This window comes from Aquarana catesbeiana, linkage group LG08 (genome assembly GCF_042186555.1).
Source record: "Aquarana catesbeiana isolate 2022-GZ linkage group LG08, ASM4218655v1, whole genome shotgun sequence".
Classification (NCBI taxonomy): Eukaryota; Metazoa; Chordata; class Amphibia; order Anura; family Ranidae; genus Aquarana; species Aquarana catesbeiana.
Window position 1 is genome coordinate 81,924,113 of NC_133331.1, and position 26,691 is coordinate 81,950,803.

The 26,691-nt window shown below is 42.9% G+C and overlaps 1 protein-coding gene across 2 annotated transcripts in view; it reads right to left on the reverse strand.

The window, feature by feature from the left end:
• BLNK (B cell linker) overlaps window positions 1-22,938 on the reverse strand; it is a 330,248-nt gene extending 307,310 nt beyond the window's left edge. Inside the window, exons 1-2 of one of the 2 annotated variants that reach the window (XM_073596065.1) lie at window positions 22,798-22,938; window positions 7,705-7,767 (exon numbers count right to left, since the gene is read on the reverse strand). In XM_073596065.1, coding sequence (XP_073452166.1) covers window positions 7,705-7,767; window positions 22,798-22,872 — 138 coding nt within the window. In that variant the 5' untranslated portion in view covers window positions 22,873-22,938. The remainder of the gene's footprint in view (window positions 1-7,704; window positions 7,768-22,797) is intronic. The other variant, XM_073596066.1, reaches the window with a different exon arrangement.
• Between the last annotated feature and the right edge of the window lie 3,753 nt (window positions 22,939-26,691).

A 26,691-nucleotide genomic window follows, 5' to 3' on the forward strand; every position in this document is an offset into this window, starting at 1 on the left:
ATTTGACCTTGCTTTCTTTACTTCTAACATATGACTTTGCTCTACATAATAGTTTTAATGTTGGAGATGAAGTGATTGGGTCACAGGAAGCTGCATGTTTAAACACGTATTTATTCCTCCAGAGGAACAGGCAGGGTTGTAGGGAGCAGTCTATGCCGCACTGGTAAATGCTTACATTAGTGGCCTCTTTAATGCAGATAGCCTCAGCAAGCCTGGGGCATGGGAATTGTTTACTAAGACTCTCTGCTGACACTGTATAGACCGCTGCTGGGTTCTATTGCTGCTGAGAAAATCTGATTGAGAGTAACAGAGAAGGAAAATAAAATAGGATTGAAAGGAAAACAGGCAATTTTCTACCAGAAGGATTAGATTACCCTTAATCTACTATTATCCAGTGTGTAGTTTAGAAGTGTCTATGTTTAGCTTGTTCAAGCCTCAGTTCTTTAATAGTTTGTAAAGAAGTGGCTAACTTAAGTTGGACCCCTCTGGAAAGCACACATTTAGTTTTGTCACTTTTTGTTGTCCTACACATACAGGCATTCTCTTGTCATGGGGCACCTGGAAAGACTCATTCTTATGGTGCCTATACACTAGATCAAAAATCGTTTGAAAATCTATCACTTGGATAGTTTGTTCGTTTGTCGTCCAGTTAATGGGCACAAATCGTTAATTGGTTGTGACTTTTTTTAGCCCAAAAATTTAAGGAAAAGATTGGAAAACTTCTGCCGAACGAATGATAAATTGAAAAGTTAATGTTAAATTAAAAAAACAAACTGTTGTTACTGCGCATATGTGCAAATTTTTTCAACCCGGAAGATAAACGTTCCTGTCAACGAACGGTCATTTCTAAAATAAAGAGCAGAGCAGGAGTACATACAAGAAGCACACAACTATCAAGATAGGCACATTTTATGTACCTTTTTGTTTCTTTAAATGTTCCCCCAAAAAATGTAATAAAAAAAAAATAGAGACCAAAATAATGCAAAAAAAACATTTTATTACATTTTTTTTTTATTGTTCGAAAATCGGTCATTATGTGATGGCAATATCGTTTGCTCTCACGCCCGTGTGTTCAAAAACGTGTTCAAATGATTTTTCGACTGGTGTGTGGCCAATATTGGGCAGGAACCTGCGAGTACAAAGCACATCCACCCTTTTAACCCCTTTTGCCGCCATGCCTATCCATTTACTATCCCATTACTGTAGTTGTATTTTTACTACTATCTCCTAATTACTAGCTCTAACATTACCACCTCTGTTATATTAAGCATCCATATTGGCTCCTGGGCCCCCCATAGAGAGGTGCAATGGCCAGCAGTAGAGGAATTCCTCCAGTACATGACTCTTCCTTATGGCTCACCCTATACTCAACAGATAGACCCCTTTTTCTTTTTGTGGCCTTGTTGTGACAGGCTGGCAATCGATAGGCCAGAGGTCTACACTTTCCATGGTAAATACCCAGTTAAAGCTACATATATGTTTGCCATGTAGGGAATAAAGCCAATGTCTAGCCAAACAATGTTGTATTTATGGATTCTCATTGGAGAAAATTTCCTGTCCCTGCGGCCGCTCTCACTAGCATAGGAAGTAAGAAATCTCCCCATAAGGAGGCTGCATTAACAATCTGACATAGAATCTTTTTCTCCACCGTGTCCAAAATAGAAAATATACGTTTTGGGTAGAACAACCAGTTTGGCTTTGTTAATACTTTTTATGGATGCACTTGACACTTTCGTCTGATATACCAGTGCGGGTGCCAATGGTAGGGTTCTTATGAACAACTTATTATTTTTGAGGCCCTTTTATATGGCACCTAAGACTGACTGTTTATTTTTTGTATGTTTTTTGTATCTTTGTTGCTGGATGTCCTCCAGCCAGGGAATGATGTGGTCTCTATCTCACTGTTTCAGCTTCTAATGCCCACTGTGATAAGCTCACAGCATGCACTGAAATCAGAGCAAGACATTTTAGTAAAGGAAAAGAGTCTGTAAAACTGAGCAAGACTAAAGTGAAGTCTGGAATCTGGCTTCAAAAGTGGAACTTCCACTTATTTGATTCCTCTCCCCTCCGGTGCCATAGTTTGGGGGGGGGGGGGGAGCGGGTACCTGTTTTTTACAGGTATCCTGTTCCCACTTTCGGGAGACCGGACCGCTGCAAATTACATCAGCAGCTCAGTCCCCTTCCTTCCTCCCCTTCTGCCGGCCAGTGAGAGAGCGCATCGCGCTTGACGCATGCGCATTAGGGACCCGGCCGTGAAGCCAAAAGGCTGCGCTGCCAGGTTCCTATACCCGCAATGGAGGTGGCAGCACCCGACCAGCTGATGGAAGCATCAGCTGCGGTGCCGACATTGCTGGACTCCAGGACAGGTAAGTGTCCTAATGTTAAAAGTCAGCAGCTACAGTATGTATATAGTAAATACTAGATGATAATAAATCTTAAGAATGCTTGGTGTCCCAACAGATAATTCCAACCGATATCTTCGGTCTTCAGGGGTAATTGAGACCTTGAACCTAGGGTGCGCAGACATACAAGCTGTTCCCAGGTATTTACCATCTATATGAATGCATTGCATTCTGTCCAGAATAAGTATACATATACCTTCATCTTTCCATTTCTTCAGCCCTGGTTGCCTATTGGATATCCAGCCAAAATGTTTGCATTAGATATGATTAGGTTTGTTGAGATTTTGTTATACATCTAGTGAGAATTTTTACTCAAGACGTGCCCTCAAGGGTGTAACCTGAGACATGATTCTTTACTTTGCTAGCATGATAACACCAATGTGTGGCAACAACCGGACTGGGTGATACTTTAGGCCAGTGGTTCTCAAGCTCAGTCCTCAAGTACCCCCAACAGGCCATGTTTTCAGGTTTTCCTTTACTTTGCACAGCTGCTTTAAATCAATATCAATGACATGGTATTGATAAGAGCTATTTTATCCAAGGGAAGTTCCCAAAACATGGCCCAGTGTGGATACTTGAGGACTGTGGTTGAGAACCACTGCTTTAGGCCAGAGTGTGGGGAATTGCCCCCCTCCCCACCTCACAGTAACCTTCTCTGTAACTCTAAAACTTACACTATCCCTCCCTAATGTAATGTACACTATGGAGCTGTGTTACTAGAGGCAAATAGACGGTTCACTTTTCAGGGGGAATTACACTTAGCAAGGGAGATACCCCCATAGCTTAGGGTGAAGCTCTACTGACTTTCATCGATCAATCATGTGCGTGCTGTTTTCTTTTAATTTTCCTTGCATATGATTTGGGTATTCTTCTAGTGCACCTCATATAAGCGCACCTAAGCTCTAGGGATAATTCCCTTGCAAAGTGAACAGCCTATTTACCTTTTATTAATTAACCCCTATATGACCAAACGTTTGTAAACACATAAACACCACAGCTGGTGGCCACCACCCAAAATTGTTGAGTTCAGATATTAAGGGTACAGTTAAAGCTACAGCATACAAAGACTTTATAGACAATTGTACAATTCCTACTTTGTAACAACAGTTTGGGGAAGGCCCTCTTCTGTTCCAGCATCACTGTGCCCCTATGCACAAAGCCAGCTCCATAAAAACATGGTTTGATGAATTTGATGTGGAAGAACTTAAGTGGCCTGCACAGAGACCTATTGCATGCCCATGGGTTGCCAGTTCTTTTCATTCAGCATCAGTATCTGACCTCACAAATGCTCTTTTGGCAGAATGAATACAAATTCCAACAGAAGAGCTGCAAAGAAGGGTAGGGGTGGATCCATATTAAAGCCCATGGTTTTAGAATGGAATGTCCAACAGACTGATATAGGTGCGAAAGTCAGGTGTCATAAACTCATGGCCTTATCCTATATTTTGGCATACACATCATTCCTGGAAAAGGATCCCTTGCACTGAGGGGATCAACCGATCCGTACAGAATGATACCAGGAATTTGGTGTTACTAGGACCAGGGTTATTAATAGGAGAGAATAGCACAATGTAGTATCTTGTCGCTTGATATATAAATATACCTGGAGGAAGTGAGCTTTCTGCTAAAGGGATAACAACAACGCTTCACCACTATTGAGTAGAGCTAAATATTCTTTACTAATAGCCATACATTCTAGACAGATACCTAGACCTGTACATTTCAGACTCATTGTATCTTTTATAGTCCATGAGTAATAATACCATAAAAGCAGAATATTCTTTGTTCAGATAAGAATGTTTAGCTCACTGTTTGTGACACAGAAGCTGGCGATGATTTTGTGATTCACACAACACTCATAAATTAATTTTATATAACATCATAATATGAACAGTGGACATCCTCTATGTTACCATGGTAATATGCGACAGGCAGTGACCTACTCATAACTACGTTCAGAGGTGTAGAATCTGGTGTGAAATCTGTTATTTGGAAAGTTCTTTGGGAGAACAGAGAAAAATTGCTGCTGATCAGTAATGAAGTCATAATTTAAGACAAGATTTCTACTTAGCTAAGGGCAGTGGCTCCTCCTGTTATCAGCTCCATCTGAAGTTTTCCAAGCTGATTCTCAATTAAACCAGAAACATTATTGACACGAAGACCTCTGATATGACTCTGCCCTAAGACATTACAGCTGAACTCTTATAATCATTTTTTTGCATACTTATATTGAGCCTGCTTGGCTTGATGTAGGTAGGCATATCTGATATCCGGAGGGCCAGAGAGTATGCTGTAAATCACTGTAGTAGTCTGTGCCAGGGCCAGGACAAAGGGTGGGCAGGAGGGGCAGCCGCCCAGGGTGTAGCAATAGGGGAGGGCACCCACTCACCCCATGAAAGTTCCAAATCAGTGGCTAGCAACCAGGGGCTTCAGTTTCAAATCTGCTTTGACAGCTAGTGCTGTCACGCCATGCTCCAACTTATCCACTCTCCACCCCATCCACCCACAGCTGACACAGAAACACACTGTGCATGGGCAACTACCTTCTAGCCACACGAAAGCAAGCGATTGGCCATTCAGGGGAAGTGGTGCACACTCCATGCCAACCATAGAAAGTTGGAGCAAGGGGGAAAAGAATGGGCACAAAGTGGTGACCTTGCAACCTGTCCCAGTACTGGCCTGTGCTACAAACAGTAAGAGCTTTGATCTACTGGGTTGTGTGTGAACAGATTTTTCTCTGCACGCTGGCCACAAGGGATCACTTACTTGTCACTGCTGCCATTCACAGAAAGCCTCAAAGTGGTTGTAAATTCTTATACATACCCAGTGAAGTGACTGGTCTCAGATAAAACACCATGATGAAGCAAATCCTAAGTTGTACCATTTTTCTGCAGTCTTCTCTTGTCTACATCTGTTCAAAGTACAGAATTTATACAGCTTGCCTGGGCTGTCAGAAAGCAGTGAGTGTGGAGCTGAAGTTACACTCTGCAAATCTAAGTACAGGGAGCTCTGACTGCTGAATGGAGGGAAGGGACCCCCCTTCCCTTCATGCAGCACAAAGAAACAGACCTGAGGCTGTTAATCACAGGCTGTGTGCTTGAGCTCCCTCCCCTGTCACCTTTTTACATATTGGTGTCAGGACAACTTGTCAGATGTGACTCATGCAGATAGTAGAGGAATGAAGCAGCACACAGAAATGACACTCAGTGCTCTGGATTGAGACAAATATACACTATAGAGGGATATGCTTTATTCATATTTCATGTCAGAGGTGTATAACCACTTTACATTTTTTCAATGAATAAAGGCATCCTTTGGTTGAACAAGGTGGAGATTGTAATGTTTCCTCCACTCCTCTTCATCGTGTCCAATCAGATAACATCCTGCATTCAGTAAAAAAAATACAAGGCGTCCTATGTATGGTGGAGGTGCCAAGCTAGTGACCCCCTGTGGTCAGTGTGTAAGCAGAGTACTTATTAGTTTTCAGCAGTGGTCATGCTGGCCAAGGATACCTCACTCTGTCTTCCTACAACAGGAACGAGATGGGGTAACAAACCCCTGTATTATTGAGGAACTCCACCATCTTGACTACGCAAGTACTCCTGGCCTGAGGCCAACCTTCTGAAATAAGTGATTGTCCACGCAATCAGCCACTTATAAAGGTTTTACTGTGAACATGAAGAGGGTGCAAAGTTCTTTCCAGTAAAGATTTACAACATCCAAGTTCAAATGTCAACAAATGAATGCTCATCATTTCTTCCACTTTCCTTCTGCTGTAGGTTCTCTGAAGTGGGCTTTCTTCTCTGGCTTGATCTAGGCCTACCCAAAGGGCTCACTCTATTTCTAGTCTGCAATCTTCATGATGGCTCTCTGCAGACTACCCCTTCCCATCAACCTTCTGGGCCCAACCCACCTGACTCGTGATTTATAAGAAAAAGATAGTCCAACTTACTTGACACACCTAGGAGAGGGACTTCCCCTAAAGGCGTACTAACCCCTGCTTACAAGAGAGGAAGCTACCCAGACAGATCCTGGAAGATCACAGCTAGGCTACTACAGTGATTGTCAGCTTTCTCAGCAGCCCTCCAGATATCAAATATGCATAATTACATCAAGCCAAGCTGACCAATGTAATTATGAAAAAAATCGAATTCCTGGAGTTCAGCTTTAAAATAAACCCTTCGTGCAAGGTCTGCTAACTTACAGCCCCAAAATGGTTTAAAATGTGTAACTCCCCTTTATTGAGAAAAAAGCAATCCCCTCTGGATGATCCATGTACATTGCAAGGTTTTTAACAAACTTTGTTGCAGAGTCCTAGCTTTTTCTGATCTGAAGAAAATGCCTTCTATGTAATGCCAACACTCATGCTAACTCTCCCTAATATACAATATAAGGTTGATTTACTAAAATCAAAAAGGCTGTTCTCTTTGCAAAGGAAGCTGCACTTTTCAAGGGAATGTCCCCCAGAGCTTAGTGAATGTGCTGAAATTTCACTTTGCAAAGAACACCCAATCATGCTAAAGATGGAGGAGACTGTACATGCAGCAACCACGATGCTTAATGTCGCCTCAGCTGCAGATTTAACACAACATGGTAAGCTGACAGATGGCACTGCCTATGAAACTTGGCCATTAAAGTCAATAGGGCCAAACTGCAAACAATTGCTTTACAGTTGTGGTGCATTAGCCTCATTATAAACTGTTGCTAGAAACAAAAAGCAGGCATTCAGGAGGAGCCCTGAAAATCGATCCACCATGAATCACTTTTTAGAGCCTTGGCTAGTGTGAACATAGCCCAAATGCATTCACATAAAGGGATATTGAAATAAACCAACTCCCACAGGGGGTTCTTGCTGATTATGTCCTCTTATTAAGAAGTTTGAGAAAAGCTGCCCTAGCCCACAATTATCAAGGGAGGCTCAGCATGCATTCCTAACTGCAGCTGAGTGCTGACCCAGCTCCTCCATATCTCCATTTACCTCCCTAGCAGTTGGAGGAGGAGTGAAGGAAAATACTATAGAGTGTTCATTGAGTGATAGCTGGGGATGCTGACATCTCATCCAGGGTGGTGGGGCCCAGCAGCAGTTTAGGGCTATTGGAGGTCTATACAAGGGAGGGATTTACAGGCAACGAGTATGCCTAAAATAAGTTAAGAATGCATACTGTATAATCTTGTAGGAAGATTGTTGTAGAAATGAATGATCTGGTGACAGGGTCTCTTTATTGGAAGACTTGCATTCAGCCTAATAGGCTCGATGGATTATTAACACATTTGTAAATCATCGACATAACTTGACACTTACCAGAAAAGTGTGTCCAGTCATTCCCATTTTTTCTACTACTCCAGTACATTCCTGAAGACCGCACTGATAATGAGAAAAAAAGATCCCATGGAATTAGTTTGTATACATAGGCTGGGTAAAAAAATTAGATTTGTAAAACTACAGTGAGTGTAAAGTTACTATTGCTTTACTATTCTGCCAGATGGGTAGTTTCTGTTGTCATTATGATTTAAAAAGAGTAAACACAGTTGATTGATAATAAATGGCTTCAGCCAAACACTAACCATGAGTGAAAGAAAAGTTTTTGTGTTATCATTCTTATTCTCTAAAAAATGGCCAAGAAATCAAAAATTCTGCCATGGTATGTAAATTTATGAGCAGAACTGTAGATGTGGACAAATAGGGAAGGGAAGACCTGAGGAGCTTCCAGGAAAAAGGGAGGACTCCGGTGAGCATAGCAAAGATGCATCCATTTCTAGGTAAATATACCTTTCGCAGAGGGTTTTTTAGATTCTTTGTAGTCTTCCTCACCCCTCCATCCTGTGGACAATCTGAGGTCTGCGCTGGCTCACCTGGAGGTGGTGTCTGAAAAGTTGGCGAAGGAGGTTGCACTGGGTCGCATGGCTGGTCCATTTGGATTGCCGCGGCTGGATAATTTGGTGGTTTCCCCTTTGGGGGTTGTCCCCAAAAAAGGAACCCAACAAGTTTTGGTTGATTCATCATTTTTCATATCCCAGAGGTGAATGAATTTATCGATCCTGGCTTGTGTTCCGTTTGCTACACCTCTTTTGACGCAGCGGTGCGTTGGGTTAGTTTTATGGACAGGGGGCTCTATTGGGAAAGTTCGTTTGCTTTTTGAGGGGGTGGTTTGGGAAGTGTCTGGGATTCTGTCTGTCATTCACTATTTGGATGACTTTTTGTGTGTTGGGCCGGCTGCTTCTAATTGCTGTAGGGTTTTGCTGGCTACGGTTCAGCATATGGCGGATCACTTTGGCATTCCGCTGGCAGCTGAAAAAATGGAGGGTCCATCTGCTGAGTTTTCTTGGCATTTTAATTGACACTGTAGCCATGGAATGTCGCCTCCTGGAAGACAAACTGTTGAATTTGAGGTCGGCGGTGGTTTCAGCGTGGAGGGCTGATAAGTTGACTTTGTGTCAACTACAGTTGCTTCTCGGGAAGCTGAAATTTGTTTGCCAAATGCTGATGGGTAGGGTTTTTAATTGCCGGTTGGCAGCAGCTACCGCAGGGGTTCCGGCTCCTCGACATCGCATTAGTCTTACCCGAGAACACAAGGCGGACTTGCTAGTTTGGGGGTCCTTTCTGGATTCCTATAACAGCAGGTGTGTGCAATGGGGGTTTGGTGGTGAAACATCATGAGTTGGGATTGGAACCCTGGAGATATTTACGTGATGATGGCGTTCATTTGAATGCCATTGGTGTTGACCTGTGGTGTCTTGGTTTGGAAGATGGTATCCAGAGGGCCCTGAGGGTGTGGAGGTCCGCACAAACCTAAGGTGTCAGGTTTGCACAGAGGTGGCGGGGTGCAAGGTCCTTTTAGGTTCATATGGACATAAAAAGGTATGGTGTAGGGACCCGTCTGAGGTACAGAGCTCCCAGTTGATGTATGTGTACCTGCGAGTTGTCTCCGAGTCAGTGATTTTTCGGCTGGAGGCCTGAGAAGTGACAAGCAGGTACTGTCTTGGTTTTATGCCAATTTGAACCTTGTGGCTCCTTTCTTTAATATACCATCTGTTCTGTTTTTTTATGTTATTGATCTGTTAATTATTTGGTATTTATATTTTGGTTAATAAAAAGGCTGCTATGGCCAATTTAACTCCAATTTGTTGTGGTGTGGTTATTATACTGGAAGGGTGGGGTTTTGGTATAGCAGTCAACAAGACATATTTAATACCATAGTCAAGGAAACTCTCAATCAACCAGCTGTGCACCTACAGGGCACTAATGAGGAAAATTGCAGGGTCTGCATCCCTTTAGACGTGATGTTTCTGGGGGCGTGCTGAGGAAGAGCAAAACTTCCCCTTTTAGGTGAAGTTCCACTTTAATGTCCGCCGGGAACAAGATGAAATTCAAACTGACCAACTTGAGCGATGTCCCCATAGGACAGGCAGTTTATTATATGTAGGATTACAAGGTGCAAATGAAGAAAACTGATGTAGACCCCTCACCTGGGGCCTAGTTAACTGCAATATGTTTAATGTTTGTTTTTTTGGTTTAGATATGCTTTAGGGCCCGTTCACACTAGAATGCAGTGCGGGAAAGCCAAATTCCTATCACACTGCCTTTGTGATCTACTTCCGGGGTCAGTGCAAAGTTAATGACACCCTAAATGCAGGTCGCAGACGCAGTGCCTTTGCCTGCACCGGCCCGCACTGCATTGCATGGTACTTTTGTACCTTGCGATGTGATTGCCATGTGTTTCAAAAAGTAGTGCATGCACTACTTTTGGTGCAATATACTGCAATTTCAGCCCAATCAAAATGAACTGCATTTCAGTGCAATTCACATGCAGTTCCAATTGTGAATGGGCTCTTGAAGCCTGACACCGAGCTGCCATTTTTGTTTTGACAGGGAGAGAATGCAGCTAATTAACAGTACAAACACATATCCCTTAGAGCAGTCTTTCTCAATGTTTTTTTCAGTCAAGGCACCCTTTAAAATTATGGACAGTCTTGAGGCACCCTATTCTAAAATGTAAAAAACTATTCTAATAATTTTACATAATGCAGCAACATCCACACACATAGGACATCCAGCTTTAGAGGCAATTTATTCTTCCAAAGCAAATACAACTTTGCACACTGGTATTGACTAGTATTCTAATGTTTCTCTTCTTCCCCAGCTTCTCTCCATCACTCCGCTAATGTGACCCCAGGGCTGATGGACAGGAGCAGGGGAGAGGCAAGCAAGGATGCTAAGCGGGTGCCCAACGTCCTCCTTATCAACTGATGATGTCATGGTTGTCAGAACGCCGGAGGCTAGAAGCGCGTAATGGTGCTCAATGAAAATTTTTGGCTTTTTGTAACTAAAGGGCAGGCTTCTCCACACACTAGCTTGTGTACAATTTGGGGGTAATTTTTAGGCATTTTGCCAAGGTACCCCTGAAGAAATCTGAAGGCACCCCATTGTTGAAAAAGGTTGCCTTGGACATTAGGCAACACTATTTCCACTTTGTGCAACAATTTAAGAATGAAAATTCAGATTCCTACAAATTCTCAGTTCTGACAGTTTATATTAGTATATTACACATCTGCTATTAAAAGAAATACTCCAATGTAAAAGCAACATTAGAAAAAAAGCATTAAAGTGTTACTAAACCAAGGAGCCTATATTCACTATATCTAGTCTCCCACAGTACACAGTACATGGAAATGCAATAGCTTTAGTAAATATAAACTGCTAAATACCTTTTCTCATCAGCAGTTAGAGCAGTCTTGTGACTTCTATCAGTGTCTGGTTGAGGCTGAGTTCACACTATTGCGAATTGGATGCCGGTTTCCCCGCATCCAATTCTCATAGCAGGGGATTGCGATCGGATCTCTATGAAGCGGGTTCACACATCTCTGCAGCTGCTCTGGTGTGAATTGTACAGAAGCCCTGTGTGTCTTTTGGTCCGTTTCAGGTCCGAATTAAGCCAAGAATTCGGGCTGAAATCGGACCTGAAACGGTAAATGGAGACGCACCGGACTCCTGCTGCATGCTGTAGTGTGAACCCAGCCTAAAGCTTGTAGGAGGAATTTTCATTCTTCTCTCACTGTCCTATAAGACTGCAGGGCCCCTGACTCTGTCTGGACAGGGCTGATTGGCCTTGTGCTGATCACATGCACCCTCCCAAAGAAAAAAAAAACTCTCTAGCAGTACACATCAAACTGAGCATGTGCAGCTGGTCCCCTTCCCTCTATAATATCCGAGATGAGTTGGAGACAGTTGAAGGAGGATCAGAGAAGTCCGGATCAAACAGCGTTTTTACACAATGCAGAGGATTAAAGTGATTGTAAGGGTTCGTTTAAAAAAAAAAAAATAACAAACATATCATACTTACCTCCACTGTGCAGCTCGTTTTGCACAGAGTGGCCCCAATCCTCCTCTTCTGGGGTCCCTCGGTGGCTCTCGCAGCTCCTCCCCACATCAGATAACCCCCTGGGAGAAGCGCTCTCCCGGGGGGTTACCTTGCAGGCGTACTCCCAAGTCCAGTATTCGGCGTCCATAGAGGCCGAATGCAGGACTCGGCCCCGCCCCCTGGCGCCCGCGTCATTGGATGTGATTGACAGCAGCAGGAGCCAATGGCTGCACTGCTATCAATCTATCCAATCCAGAGCCGAGAACCCCGGGCAGAGAGAAAGCGTGTTCCTGTGGGTCAGGTTCTAGGGCTCAGGTAAGTAAAACGGAGGGGGGGGGGGCTGGGGGGCTGGTCACTGCCAAGTGTTTTTTCACCTTCATGCATAGGATGCATGAAGATGAAAAAACACGAACCTTTACAACCCCTTTAACCCCTTAGGTTGCACAGCGAGTATAACAAGCATGCTTTACTACATATACAGTACAGACTGATTTTACTGTTGTGGGTTTAATAAAACTTTAAGGACCTTGATCGTGGCTTAAAATCGATACCATTATTTCTTATGCAGAAGTTCGCTTTAATACACGAGTGCTTTGGATTACAAGCATGTTTCCGGAACAAATTATCCTCGCAATCCAAAGTTTTACTATACTTCTTTTAGCTTGAAATAGAAACAAGTACTTTTCTTCTAAAGCAAGCAGTTATATACTGTTGCTTTATTGATAGCATATATAAAGTGCAGTCAAATGCACAGTTCTCTTAATGCCCCCCCCCCAGCATTTATATACAGTATGTAGTTCTATCTATATTCCCCCCAAAAATTAATGTCATCATTGGTGTTTAATGATTACCGCTGTTTTACAGTTGAAGTGCATAGCAATAATCATTAACAGCTCCCCCGTTAGACCTACTAATCAGACTTTGACAAAGTGACTGCTATTTGCCTTACTGAACAAGCGAGGAGGTGTAGATTTCCTACATTGAGCCCCAGCACTTATGCATACATCTCTCATACATATTGTCTGCATTGCCCCACCGGTATTGATTCCATCTGTCATTTATAAGGACATATTTGGATCAGATTGGTGACTGTAGGTCAGTATAGTCAATTGTAACCATCCATAAGAACGTATCACCTGTGTGATCATAAATTGCTTCTGAAAAATGACATGGATTTCCAAATACATTCACAGCAAATATATCTTATCTTTATTAGACTGTAAGTTACATTGTGCTTGTTAGCCATGTCTGGCAGGGAAAAGGAAGGAACATGACACAACGTGTATTGTACAATCATCCGTAATCTAGCCTGCTAGTAAGGAACTGCTTGTCCATTTATTCATTCATCGTCTCAGTGGTACACATAATGCAATGTATCTATATCAATGAAATACTCTCACTTGATGAACCAACTTTAGCCAGATTTGGCAACATTTATTCTGTTTTTGGCTAAAAAACAAACTGCACTGGGCATCCTTACAACTATTAGGCTGGTTATCAAAGTATTGCTATGATTTCTACCAATATAAGGCAGGACTTAAAGTGGTGTTCCCATTATAAAAAAAAATATTAAAAGTCAGCAGCTACAAATACTGCAGCTGCTGACTTTTAATAATCGGACACTTACCTGTCCCAGGGTCCAGCGATGCAGGGGGGAATGAAGCCCCGCTCATCTCCCCCTCTGTTTGGCAGCGCCGGCATTGTAAATGTGGGCGCCCGGCTGGGGTTTCACAGCCGGGCACCCACTGCGCATGCGCGAGCGGCGCCGCATGCCGTGATTGGCCGCGCAATCATCTGGGACCTGTCACGTGTCCCAGATGATTGACAAGAGGGAGGGAGCAGAGCTGAGCCCTTCCTGCGCCAAGGGGAAGTGCTGTCAAGAGCCCAGGCACTGAAGGAGGCAGACTACGAGGGACCCCCTAGCAACAGCCATTTAGAGGTGAGAAAAAAAACATTTTTCTAAATGTTTTTTTTTTTTATTTATTTAGACACATTCATGAGTTTTTTTTTTTTTTTTTTTTGGGTGGAACACCACTTTAAATTCCTGGCTGAGATCTCACTTCCTTTGACATAAACAAATGTAGCACCTTCTACCTAGATAGGTGCCAGAGGTGAGTTTTTTGGTGAGTGCAGGTAAATTTAATCAGGCCTAGCTATAAGCTAGGCCTGTTTGTTTTGATCTGTGTGGGCTGGGAGTGGCTCAGTGTAGGCTGGTGACTCAGAGATAGCATCACTTCTCAGTTACCTCATTCTGGGTTTTAGAGGATTCTATAAGAGAGGAGGGGAAGAGGGGTAGAGCTGTCTGAGGTGTCTCAGGGAGCCCAGACCAATCCCCGAATAAGATTGGGATAGGTGCAGAGCCAGCAGTAAGGATTGTGATGTCACAGGCAGTGGAGTTGGGCAGCTGGAGCCAGGAGGGCTGGCAGGGTCTGAAGAGGGATTACTGGGAGCAGTAGTCCACCATAGGACAGCTAGCACTAAAGACTTTCTATTCTATTTTTGCTACACCAAAAAGGACCCATAGTCCCTGCCTACAAATGGCAATTTTTAAGATCTGACTAAGTCAGAGTTGGGCCTAACCATGTACTAGCTGTACCTGGAAGCACGTGTTGTGCAGGAGAGAGAGATTGATAGTCTGCAAGCAAGTGTTGTGCAGGAGGAGTTTGGAGAAGTGTCTTGTACAAAGAGTGTACAGAGTTCTGTCCCAAATTGACTGTTCTGAAATTCTACTGGGCCTCCCAAATATTCCCATCCCTATCCAATTTCAAATCCCTCAATAAAAATACAAAAACAAATACATGGACTGTTCATTGCTTCCAAGGTGATTGGGAAGCGAATGCCGGGCTGGGCAGGGTGACAGGGTGACAACTTTCAGCAGCCCCTACGGGGGTATCGCTAAACATGCATGCTTGTGAAGTCAGAGCAAATGCAATTAAATGTGTTATAGTACCCCTTTTAGAGTTATAGTTTGTCTCAACCTGTTAAAGTGGTTGTAAACTCTTACATATACCCAGTGAAGTGACTGGCCTCAGGTGATACACAGAGATAGACAAATCCTCCTACATAAGTTGTACCTGTTTATCTGACTACACTGCACAGCATAGAGCAGTGTTTCTTAACCTTTGTTAAGTCAAGGCACCCTTTAAAAATCATGGACAGTCTCGAGTCACCCTCTAAAATTATGGACAGTCTTAAGGCGCCCCACTCTAAAATGTAAAAATGATTCTAATAGTTTTACATAATGCAGCAACATCCTCACACATAGGACACCCAACATTAGAGGTGACTTATTCTTCCAAAGCAAATACACCTTTGCAAATTGATACTAACTAGTATTCTGATGTTTCTCTTCTCCCTTAATTTTTCTCCATCACTCAGCTAATGTGACCCCAACGCTGATTGAGAGGGGCAGGAGAGGGGGATACAAGTATGCTATGCAGGTGACCTACATCCTCCTTATTAACACTTTGCCAAGGCACCCCTGAAGAAACCTCAAGGCACCCCAGGGTACCTGAGCACCCTGGTTGAAAAAGGCTGGTTGGGCCAGCAGGGAGCTGAGTGTAATAAGAGACTTGAGTGGAGGAAAAGGACACACCCACTGTCTGCACAGTCCTATAAGGGAATATGCACAACTTAAGCTTAGTACACATGATGAGAAAATCGTACAAAAAATACTATTTTTGAAGCGATCTACGATAATCTGATTTTTAGTACACAGCTTTCATCCAAAATTATCTAAAGGGACAAACAGGAAAATTTTCCTCGTACAACACCAGATCGTATGATTTTCGTTTAATCAGTACAATATTTGTCCGAAAATACAATACAAATACAATACACTACATTACATTCACTTTCAAATTTTTATTCTGTCGTAGGAAAAATTTCATAACTTTGGTAACCTCTTCATTTTCAATATGGAGACTAGCATGCAAAAAAAACCAGACGATTATTCGTCCGATAATGTCATCGTGTGTACCAGGCTTAAAGCGGAGTTCCACACAAAAATGGAACTTCCGCTTTTCGGAACCCTCCCCCCCTCCGGTGTCACATTTGGCACCTTTCAGGGGGGAGGGGGGTGCAGATACCTGTCTAAGACAGGTATTTGCACCCACTTCCGGCATAGACTCCCATGGGAGTCTATGCCTCTTCCCGTCCCCACCGCGCTGTCTCCTGGGAAACACACAGCTCCCAGGAGAAAGCGGGGACCACTTGGGACGCGCAGCGCGACTCGCTGCAAGGCTTCACTTCCTGATTCCCTCACCTAGGATGGCGGCGGCTGCTGCCGAGAACCAAGCGGGTTCTCGGCGTCGCCTGCCGACATCGCTGGACCCTGGGACAGGTAAGTGGCCATGTATTAAAAGTCAGAAGCTGCAGTATTTGTAGCTGCTGGCTTTTAATGTTTTTTTTTTTTTTTTTGGCGGTGTGGGTGGACCCCCGCTTTAAGGCCGGTGTTCTGCCGTGAAAGTTCCCCTCGGCGGATAATGACCCCCCTGTACTGCCAAGTTTATCAAGACATTTTGCAGGAGAACTTAAGGCCATCTGTCTACCAGCTGAAGCTCAACAGAAGATGGGTGTTGCAACAGGACAACGACCCAAAGCATAGAAGTAAATCAACAACAGAATGGCTTAAACAGAAGAAAGTGGCCCAGTCAGAGTTCTGACCTCAACCCGATTGAGATGCTGTGGCATGACCTCAAGAAAGCGATTCACAGCAGACATCCCAAGAAAAAAACTGAAACAGTTCTGTAAAGAGGAATGGTCAAGAATTACTCCTGACCGCTGTGCACGTCTGATCTGCAACTACAGGAAATGTTTGGTTGAAGTTGTTGCTGCAAAGGAGGCTCAACCAGTTATTAAATCCAAGGGTTCACATACTTTTTCCACCCGCACTGTGAATGTTTACATGGTGTGTTCAATAAAAACATGGTAACATTTAATTCTTTGTGTGTTATTAGTTTAAGCAGACTGTGATTGTCTATTGTTGTGACTTAGATGAAGATCAGATCATATTTTATGACCAATTTGTGCAAAAATCCATATCATTCCAAAAGGGTTCACATACTTTTTATTGCAACTGTAGACTATCAGAAGTGACTTATTCACAGACGGCTCCAACAAAGTGCATTTTCTATGTATGTTGACAGCATATTAACATTCGCACATGCTTACAGCTTAAAATATGGTCCATACACCGGATCTTTTTTTTTTTATACAGATCTGAATGCAAACGTTTACTGATCTTTATGCAGCTATGTGCAAGGGCCCGTTAAAAAAAAAAAAAATAGTAAAAAAAGTTTACTGATAAAATGGCAACATTTTCCATGGCTGTGGGCATGATGAGCCCTTTGTTCACCCAAAAAGCAGACCCTGTTGTGCTGAGCCTGCCACTAGTTTCTTATATGTATTGGAGGCTCCAACAACATGATCTGATCTCAGTGCCATAGTTCTACTTGGGAGTTTGAGGTTTTCATCCCTATCTTTGCATATTCAAGTTCAAGAGTTGTTACGTGATATAAGTAACTGTTAAGTGGTGTAACTCTCCAGCATCTGCCAAAACTGAAGTAACATATGTGAAGCCGCTGTTATCAGGGAGAGGTGAGAGACAGAATACGACATGGAGGAAATGACCTGTCTCCTGATGTGGCTTCATGGCAAGCATGGACTCACACTGCCCACTGATAACGAGAATGGACACCCGCTACAGTTTACATCCATCACTACCCATGTCCACGGGCAAATTCTAAAACCGTGACATGCTTGTTTCCATCTATGATGCAATATTTACATTTATTGAAAGTTTCAAACTGAGAATTTATTGCCACAGAGGCGTGACGTCTGCAGTTTTTCCTGACATTTCCCCAAAATGTGTCAATATATGCGTGAAGTAATACCATTACAAGTTACAAAAATATCTCTACAAAATATGCTTGAATAAATTCAAATACTAACAAGAATATGCAGGTTCATATGAGGACCCCTACTGATTTACATGTGAACAACTAAACCCAAACTGATCCCAGTTTTGTCCTGTAAATATGATTCATTATAACAGGAAAGTTCACATTTCTGGTAGATTGGACATTGTGTGATAGGCAGGATAGTGAAGTATAGACAATAACAAATATCTGTGTTGTGTTTGTTGTAGTGTTAGAACTGAAGACAGATGAAGTGCTGTGATCACTAAAAAACAACTGTAGGCAGTCACTATTGAACTATGCACAAAATGTAAATGGTAAGACCCCTTTCACACTGAGGCGCTTTACAGGCGCTACAGCACTAAAAATAGCATCTGCATAGCGCCTGTAAAGCACCACTGCTGTCTCTCCGGTGTGAATTTCACACTGGAGCGGTGCACTTGCAGGACGTTAAAAAAACTCCTACAAGCCGCATCTTTGGAGCGGTGAAGGAGCAGTGTATACACCGCTCCTAAACCGCTCCTGCCCATTGAAATCAATGGGTGAGCGTGGCTATAACGCCGGCATAGCGCTGCTACAGCAGCGCTTTGCAGTGGTATTAACCCTTTTTCGACTTGCGGGGGGTAAAAGCGCCCTGCTAGCAGTCAAATAGCGCCACGAAATTGATGGTAAAGCGCCGCTAACTATAGCGGCGCTTTACCCCTGACGCACTCCCCCTGTGCGAAAGGGGCCTAAAAGAACTTTTAAACAAAGTTTACTGACAATTTTTTTTTGCCTTTTTGCAATCCCCCCCATCCTCCCACTTAGCTCATCTAACCTATACCTCTGGTCCAGCAACATCCTGCTGCCATGTTTACCTCCAGCTGGGCCTTTTATCCTTGCTGCCTGCAAATGCACAGCTGAACACCACAGATATTTGCAGAGCTTTTTCCTAGACTTGAGAGTTAGGTCAGCCATACACGGTTCGAATCTTGGCCAGTTCAGCAGGAACCGGCCGAGATTTGAACCATTAATGGGCAGGCTGAATGTACTAAGTTGATCAATCGATCAACTTGAATACAACCAGCCTGCTAGCAACCCGTGGTTGCAGGAAAGAAATTAGCACTGTGTATGGCCAGCCTTAAAGTGTTATTAAACCCACAGCAGTAAAATCAGTCTGTGTATGCAGTAAAGCATGCTTGCGGAACCCAAGGGGTTAATCCTCTGCATTGTGTAAAAAGGCTGTTTGATCCGGCCTTCTCTGATTCTCCTCTTCTTCCACTGTCTCCAACTCATCTCCGAATATTATAGAGGGAAGGGGACAAGCTGCACATGCTCAGTTTGGTGTGTATTGCTAGAGAGTTTTTTTTTTGTCATCGGGAGGGTGCATGTGATCAGCACTGTCCAGACAGAGGGTCCGGGGTCATGCAGCCTCACAGGACAGTCAGAGAAGAATGAAAACTTTTCCTACAAGCTGTAACCAGACACTGATAGAAGTCATAAGGCTGCTATATACTGCTGATGAGGAAAGGTATTTAGGCGTTTATATTTATTAAAATGATTGCATATCCATGCTCTGTGTGGAAGACCAGATATAATGAATGCAGGGTCCTGGGTTTACTAACACTTTAAAGGCTAAGGCAGGCTATAGATTATGCAATTTTATTTCCTTCAACCCCTGAAAATTGCTTGATTTCCCCCATCAACACAGTCAGTGCTGATGGGGGAAACCCCCCCACAGTGCTATTGTGTTCTGCTATAACTGCCGACAGTGATTAGGTGAAAAAAAACCCATTGGGCTGGTTGATGAATTGACTTCAGTACAACCAGCCTGCCCATAGAAGTAGGGTTGTCCCGATACCGATACTAGTATCGGTATCGGCACCGATACCGAGCATTTGCCCAAGTACTTGTACTTGGGCAAATGCTCCCGATGCTTCCGCCGATACCTGGACTGTCAGCTGTGATCGGCGCGTGGGGGAGTTACAAGATTCTCCCCCAGCGGCTTTCACCAGCTTTAGTGACATACAGCAGTGATCGCTCACCGCTGTATGTCACTGCATCCTCCTCCATGCCCCCTCCGTTCCTCTGTGCCTCTCCGCTGTCCCCTGCATTCTTCTCTCCTTATCTGTCCCCCTCCGTACTCCCCCTTTGTTCTTCTCTCCTTATCTGTCCCCCTCCGTACTCCCCCTTTGTTCTTCTCTCCTTATCTGTCCCCCTCCGTACTCCCCCTTTGTTCTTCTCTCCTTATCTGTTCCCTCCGTTCTCCCCCTCCGTTCCTCCGTCCTCCCCCTCCTTCCTTTGTGTATGGAGAGAGTCAGCTGACTCTGTCCATTCACATAACTGAAACATTGTAATCTCTTGTGATTACTATGTGTCAGTTTATGAATGGAGAGAAGCCGCTGCCTTCTCTCCATTCATTCTCAGTGCAGCTGACGCTGCAGAGAAAGGGACTGGGGAATCTCTATCCTCTCTCTCTTTCTCTGTCTCAAGGGGGAGATATCAGAGGTCTGTTAAGACCCCTGATATCTCACCAAAGCCCCCCAAAAGGGCTGATTAAAAAAACAAAAACAAAAAAAACAATAAAGAATAAAAAAATATTATTGTAAAAAATAAAAATTGTAAAAAAAAACAAAACACACACACATACAACGTTCACCCCCCCCCCCCCCCCAAAAAAATAGCAAAAAAAAAACTGTCACGTGACATTAAAAAAAAAGTATCGGTAATCGGTATCGGCGAGTACTTGAAAAAAAGTATCGGTACTTGTACTCGGTCCTAAAAAAGTGGTATCGGGACAACCCTACATAGAAGGATCAAAATTTGTACAGTTCCTGCTGAACCGGCTGAATGTCAAACCGTCAATGACCGGCTTTAGTCCACCTTTCTGACAATGGGCAAATAGGATGTTCACTTTGCATTGGAAGTTGCATATTGCATGGGAATTTGCCCCAGAGCATAGTTAAAGAAGTGAAATTTCACTTTGCAAAAGAATACCCAATTAGGTGCAAGACAAAAAAAAAACCATAATTGTTGCTTGCACATGATTGGATGATGGAAGCCAGCAGAGCTTTAATTAATTGATTAATGTCTAGGGAAAATTCCCTTTGCAAAGTGCAATTTCCCTAATGTATATATATTCAGTGGTGCTGGTGGAGGGGGGTGGTTGGAATTGGGGGTGGGGGCTGCAGACTGTAACAATCGGGTGTAACATATATATATATATATATATATATATATATATATATATATATGTGAATGTCACACACAGCCATGTAAAATAAAAAAATGACAGGGAGAAGAACCGTGCGATTCAGTGGTGCTGGTGGAGGGGGGTGGTTGGAATTGGGGGTGGGGGCTGCAGACTGTAACAATCGGGTGTAACATATATATATATATATATATATATATATATATATATATATATATATATATATATATATATAATGTTACACCCGATTGTTACAGTCTGCAGCCCCCACCCCCAATTCCAACCACCCCCCTCCACCAGCACCACTGAATCGCACGGTTCTTCTCCCTGTCATTTTTTTATTTTACATGGCTGTGTGTGACATTCACATTCTGCGAACCCCAAACCCTGTGTATTTACAGAGATTTGTGGATGGCGAGAGTCCCCCAGGCCCACTTCCTGCTAATGCTTATTTTCCTTTTATCCACTGCCTTCTATTAACTGCCAGGAACGAACAAATAAAACCCAGTACTTCAGAGTATTACAATCATATCTTATCTATCCATTGAAATCCTCTTCCCCATGTGTGGATTACTGATCAAATGTTGTGGGTTGTTGACTATAGACCGATTATTGATTAGAAAATAAATTGATCATTTATTGAAGCATGTATGGTAACCATAATTCCCATAAATAACTTAATTCTGATCAAGAATCCCATTGTAACACAACTGCCCCTTGTATGCCTCTAATTTGTGATACCTTATAATTATAAAACCAAACATAGTCGGGGGTGCTTGGACACACCCTAATCACCCTGTACGACGCAGATTCCCCCTGCTAAACCCCCGTGGCAGCTGAGGCTACAGAAAAAGAGACTCTCTGTCCTCAGGCCCTTTCTCTGCTATTTCATCAAAGCCCCTCAATAGGACACCTTACAAATTGTAAAAAAATAAAAAATAAAAAAAATAATATTATTTAAAAAAAAAAAAATGTAAAAAACAAAAACAAAATAAAATAATAAAAACAAAAAACTACCGACACCAATCTCATCCCTACTGACATCATCCACTGCTCTACTGAAACCGTCCTCTGCTCTACTGTGCTTGTGTGTTTGGACTTTGGGGTGCACACCCTAATGCAATATGCTGCGCACACCTATGAAACCAAACATCCAAATTTTTGCTAGATCTAAATTTTTTCCCCAATTGGTGCTTTTTTTTTTTTTTTTGCAAATAACTTTACAATTACCATTCTATACAAAAGTGTTATTTCAGTTATAAGTGGAACCTAGTGGGCTGAGTCAGTCCCCAGCTTTTTATATGTCTCGAATGTCCCAGCAGTGAAGTCCCCCTGGCATAATCCAGAGTCTATTCCTGCCCATCTCAGTTTGGGTGTTCCCACCCACCTTTGAACGTTCCAGCTTTATCTGTTGCATTCTCCATAAAAATAAATGAAATACAAAATCCAACAGGAAGAGAGTGGGAGCCCCTCGTAAGGGGTAGAGCCAATGTGCAGACCTAGAAAAATCAAGACAGAGATCCCACCAATGGGGTCCTGGAGACATGTAAGAAATTGTTGAGTAGTCTGAGGCTCCAGCACCTACCAAAACCAGAATTACACTTTGGGGTGGACTTAGAGTTGCCACCTCATCCCTTTAAACCTGAACACATATGAATTACAAAGGTTCTGAAGGCTAAATTAATGCAGATAAGGCAACGAGTGAGTTTAATTACCACCTCTATCAGCCTCAGAACCTGTGTAATTAATATGTGTTTGGGTTTAAAGGGATGAGGTGGCAACCCTAGGTGGACTTGTCCTTTAAAGAAAATACTAGTGCTGCTATTCAAAGTGTCAGTGTGACATCTATATTCTTTTTGAATACTTTTTGTGCAGTTTGTCCCATCTTTTAGAAGTATACATCAATGAGTACACAGCACCCTTCTTACCTGCTTTAAAAGGTCAGAAACTTGATAAGTTGTCCAGTTTTCAAAGTCTTCCCGGAGTGGGAGTCTATATGCCATCGTAGGGACTTTCTTTACAATATAACAAATGCCGAGCCTCTCTTAAGAGATTTACAAATTTTCAGAGAGGAAGTGTCCTTTTCAGTCTACAGTAGCTGTGTGGAACTAGGCTTAACCCCTTCATCACCAGGGCTGCTGCTGACATGCGTGTGAAAAATAGGACACTAGAGCGGGATCATCTATCTTGTCTCTCTCTATTGATTGATACTAAGCATGCTGTGTGCAGAAGAGCTCCAGGCACTAGGGACTACTAGGAAAAAAAAGGGTGTTTGGATATGACTGGAAGCAGAAAGTAAATCATAGTCAGAAAGAGACCTACTGTATACGATCCATTTAAATAGCATAAATACTCTTTAACCACTTCAGCTCTGGAAGGTTTTACCCACTTCCCAACCGGGCCATTTTTTGAGATATGGCGCTGCATTTCTTTAACTGACAAATGCGCAGTCGTGCGACGCTGTACCCAAATGCGTTTTTTTTTGTGTGCTATAAACCCAAAAAGACCAACAATTTTGAATAAAAAACATTATTTTTTACTTTCTGCTATAAAAAATTCCCAATAAAATTAAAAAAAAAAACAAATCGAATTTCTTCATCAGTTTAGGCCAATATGTATTCTGCTCCATATTTTTGGTAAAAAAAAATTCCAATAAGCGTATATTGATTGGTTTGCACAAAAGTTATCGCATCTACAAACTATGGGATAGATTTATGGCATTTTTATTTTATTTTTTACTAGTAATGGTGGCAATCAGCGATTTTTAGCAGGACTACGACATTGTGGTGGACAAATTTGACACTAAGAGGTTGATTTACTAAAGGCAAATAGACTGTGCACTCTGCAAGTGCAGTTGCTCCAGAGCTTAGTACATGAGGTAAAGCTTTACTTTGCAAAGAATACCCAATCACATGCAAGGAAAATTTAAAAAACAGCCTTTTTGCTTGCGTATGATTGGATGATGGAATTCACCAGAGCTTTACCTCATTTACTAAGCACTTGAAGGAACTGCTCTCGCAGAGTGCAACTGCACTTTGCAAAGTGCACAGTCTATTTTCCTTTAGTAAATTAACCCCTTAGTGGTACTTTTTGGGGACCAGTGACACCAATACAGTAATCAGAGCTAAAAAAAATGCACTGATCACTGTATAAATGACACTGGCAGCTAAGGGGTTAACACCAGGGGCGATCAAGGGGTTAAGTGTGTCCCTGGGAGGTGCTTTCTAACTGTGTGGGGGAAAGATACACTGGAGGAAAAGAGAGATCCGTGTTTCAACTTAGTTGAAAGACAAGATCTCTCTTTTGCTCCCTGACAGATCAGTGGTTTGCCTTGTTTACATAGGCAGACTGCTGCTTTGTCTCTCCACTGAACAATCGTGGGTCATGGTGGCCATCGCGGCCACAGGACCCGCTTATTGGCTCCCGCTGTGTCCAATCACAGTGGGAGGGGTGCTCTGGCAGCATGCGCACCCCCCTACACCGCATGCACAAAATCACATACAGATTTGTGATTTTGCGCAGCCGGGCCACCCTGCCGCAGTATATATGCGGTGGGCGGTCCAGAAGCGGTTAAATGCATTTAATGTTAATATTATTATATTTAATGTGTATTCAAAATTATATTTAGTATGTATGTATTCAAAAAGCACAACCAAAAATGTAGCGGTTTGTGCAAGTTTGAAGCGGTATTAAATCCAAAACCAAAAATTGAATATGTAATATTAATATCTAACGAGCAGGGCCTTCTGACTCCTCCTGTATTGAATTGTATTGTAACTGTACTGTCTGCCCTCATGTTGTAAAGAGCTGGACAAAGTGTTGGCGCTATATAATTCCTGAATAATAATAATAAGGTAATATATTTCCCCCTCTGTTTTCACCTGCTGATCTGGCCAGTAACACACCTCCTGTATTAGAGTGCCCCCACTCTGGATGAAGGAGCATAGGGAGCTCATTTGAACATCAGCATTGTCAGTCTGGGGGGAGGGGAGTGTTGGATGTACTAGCAGATTTAAATACACTAACAAATTGAAGCCAAACTCCAGCTAAAGCTGGCCATACACCTATAGATTATCTGCAGATTTTCTATGGTTAGTTGGAAAAAGTGCAACAGATTTCTCCATGTTCACTAAACTGTGTGGATGGAGGAATCTTCCACTTTTTCCATCTAACCATAGAAAATCTGCAGATAATCTATAGGTGTGTGGCCAGCTTTACACTTTGAAAGCAGTGACAGTGCTGGAGGAGACAGCGAGCAGGTACGTAGTCAGACAGTGCATGTCTCTTCTGCAATACAGTCCTGCCTGCTCACAGGTTTTTACAGCAGGACTTCAGTTCCACTTTTAAATAAAAAGCTTACAAGTGGATTCTTCAGGAAGGTTGGTATTTATTGATCACAATAGCAGGTTTTTACCATCCTTCACCGGATCTGATTACAGCCTAGTGCAGTGCAGGAATCTTTGGAAAACTCTGAAAAGCATCAAGTGTGATCACCTACACTCCGTGTGGAGACCCTAGGATGGGTATTCAGTAATAAATGTGAGTATTAGGGATGAGCTTCGTGTTCGAGTCGAACCCATGTTCGACTCGAACATCGTCTGTTCGCCCGTTCGCCGAATTGCGAATGATATGGGCCGTTCGCGCCAAATTTGTGTGGTGAGTCACGGCCCATAATTCACTGCGGCATCGCAGTGCATTGCTGGCTGATGATTGGCCAAGCATGCACTATGACCCACATGCTTGGCCAATCACAGCGCCGTCTGAACAGAGAGCCGTAATTGGCCAAAGCCGACAAGGCTTTGGCAAATTATGGCTCAGGGGATTTAGTACACGCCCCACACTATATAAGGCCGCCTGCACGGCGGCCCTGTGTAGTGTGTTCCGGCACTGAGAGAGAGATAGATAGACAGAGAGACAGTGTCATTTGATTTAAGTTAGATAGATTAGGCAGGACAGTCAGTGAGTTAGCTGCACTTACAGTGTATTGTGTATATATATGCAGCCCAGGTGTTGTACAGGCATACCCCACTTTTAAGTACACAATGGGGTTTATTTACTAAAGCTGGAAAGTACAAAATCAGGGTCACTTCTGCATAGAAACCAATGAGCTTCTAACCCCAGCTTGTTCAATTATGCTTTGGTAATAAAACCTGGAAGCTCATTGGTTTCTATGCAGAAGTGACCCGATTTTTCACTTTCCAGCTTTAGTAAATAAACCCAAATGTGTACTTAAAAGTGGGGTATGCCTGTGTATATATATATATATATATATATATATATATATATACAGTTTAGCTAGATCTGTTCCTGTTATCTTGCTACTGACAGGCAGGCTTGTGTTGTTACAGTATTTACAGCTACCTGAAGAAAATTGCTGGTGTTCTTTTGATCCTATTAGTACCACAGTCATGCAGCTAGACTATTTACAGTTAGTGTAGTGCGTCCTCCTCACAGTGTTCAGCTAAAGCTACAAGTTAGTGTAGTGCGTCCTCCTCACAGTGTTCAGCTAAAACTACAAGTTAGTGTAGTGGGAGCTCTGCACAGTGTTCAGCTAAAGCTACCTGTAGAAGGTTGGTGGTGTTTTCCTGATCCTATCACTACCGCAGGCAGCTAAATAAGCTAAAAGTTAGTTTAGTGCATCCTCCTCACAGTGTTCAGCTAAAACTACAAGTTAGTGTAGTGCGAGCTCTGCACAGTGTTCAGCTAAAGCTACCTGTAGAAGGTTGGTGGTGTTTTCCTGATCCTATCACTACTGCAGGCAGCTAAATAAGCTACAAGTTAGTTTTTCGCGAGCTCTGCACAGTGTTCAGCTAAAGCTACCT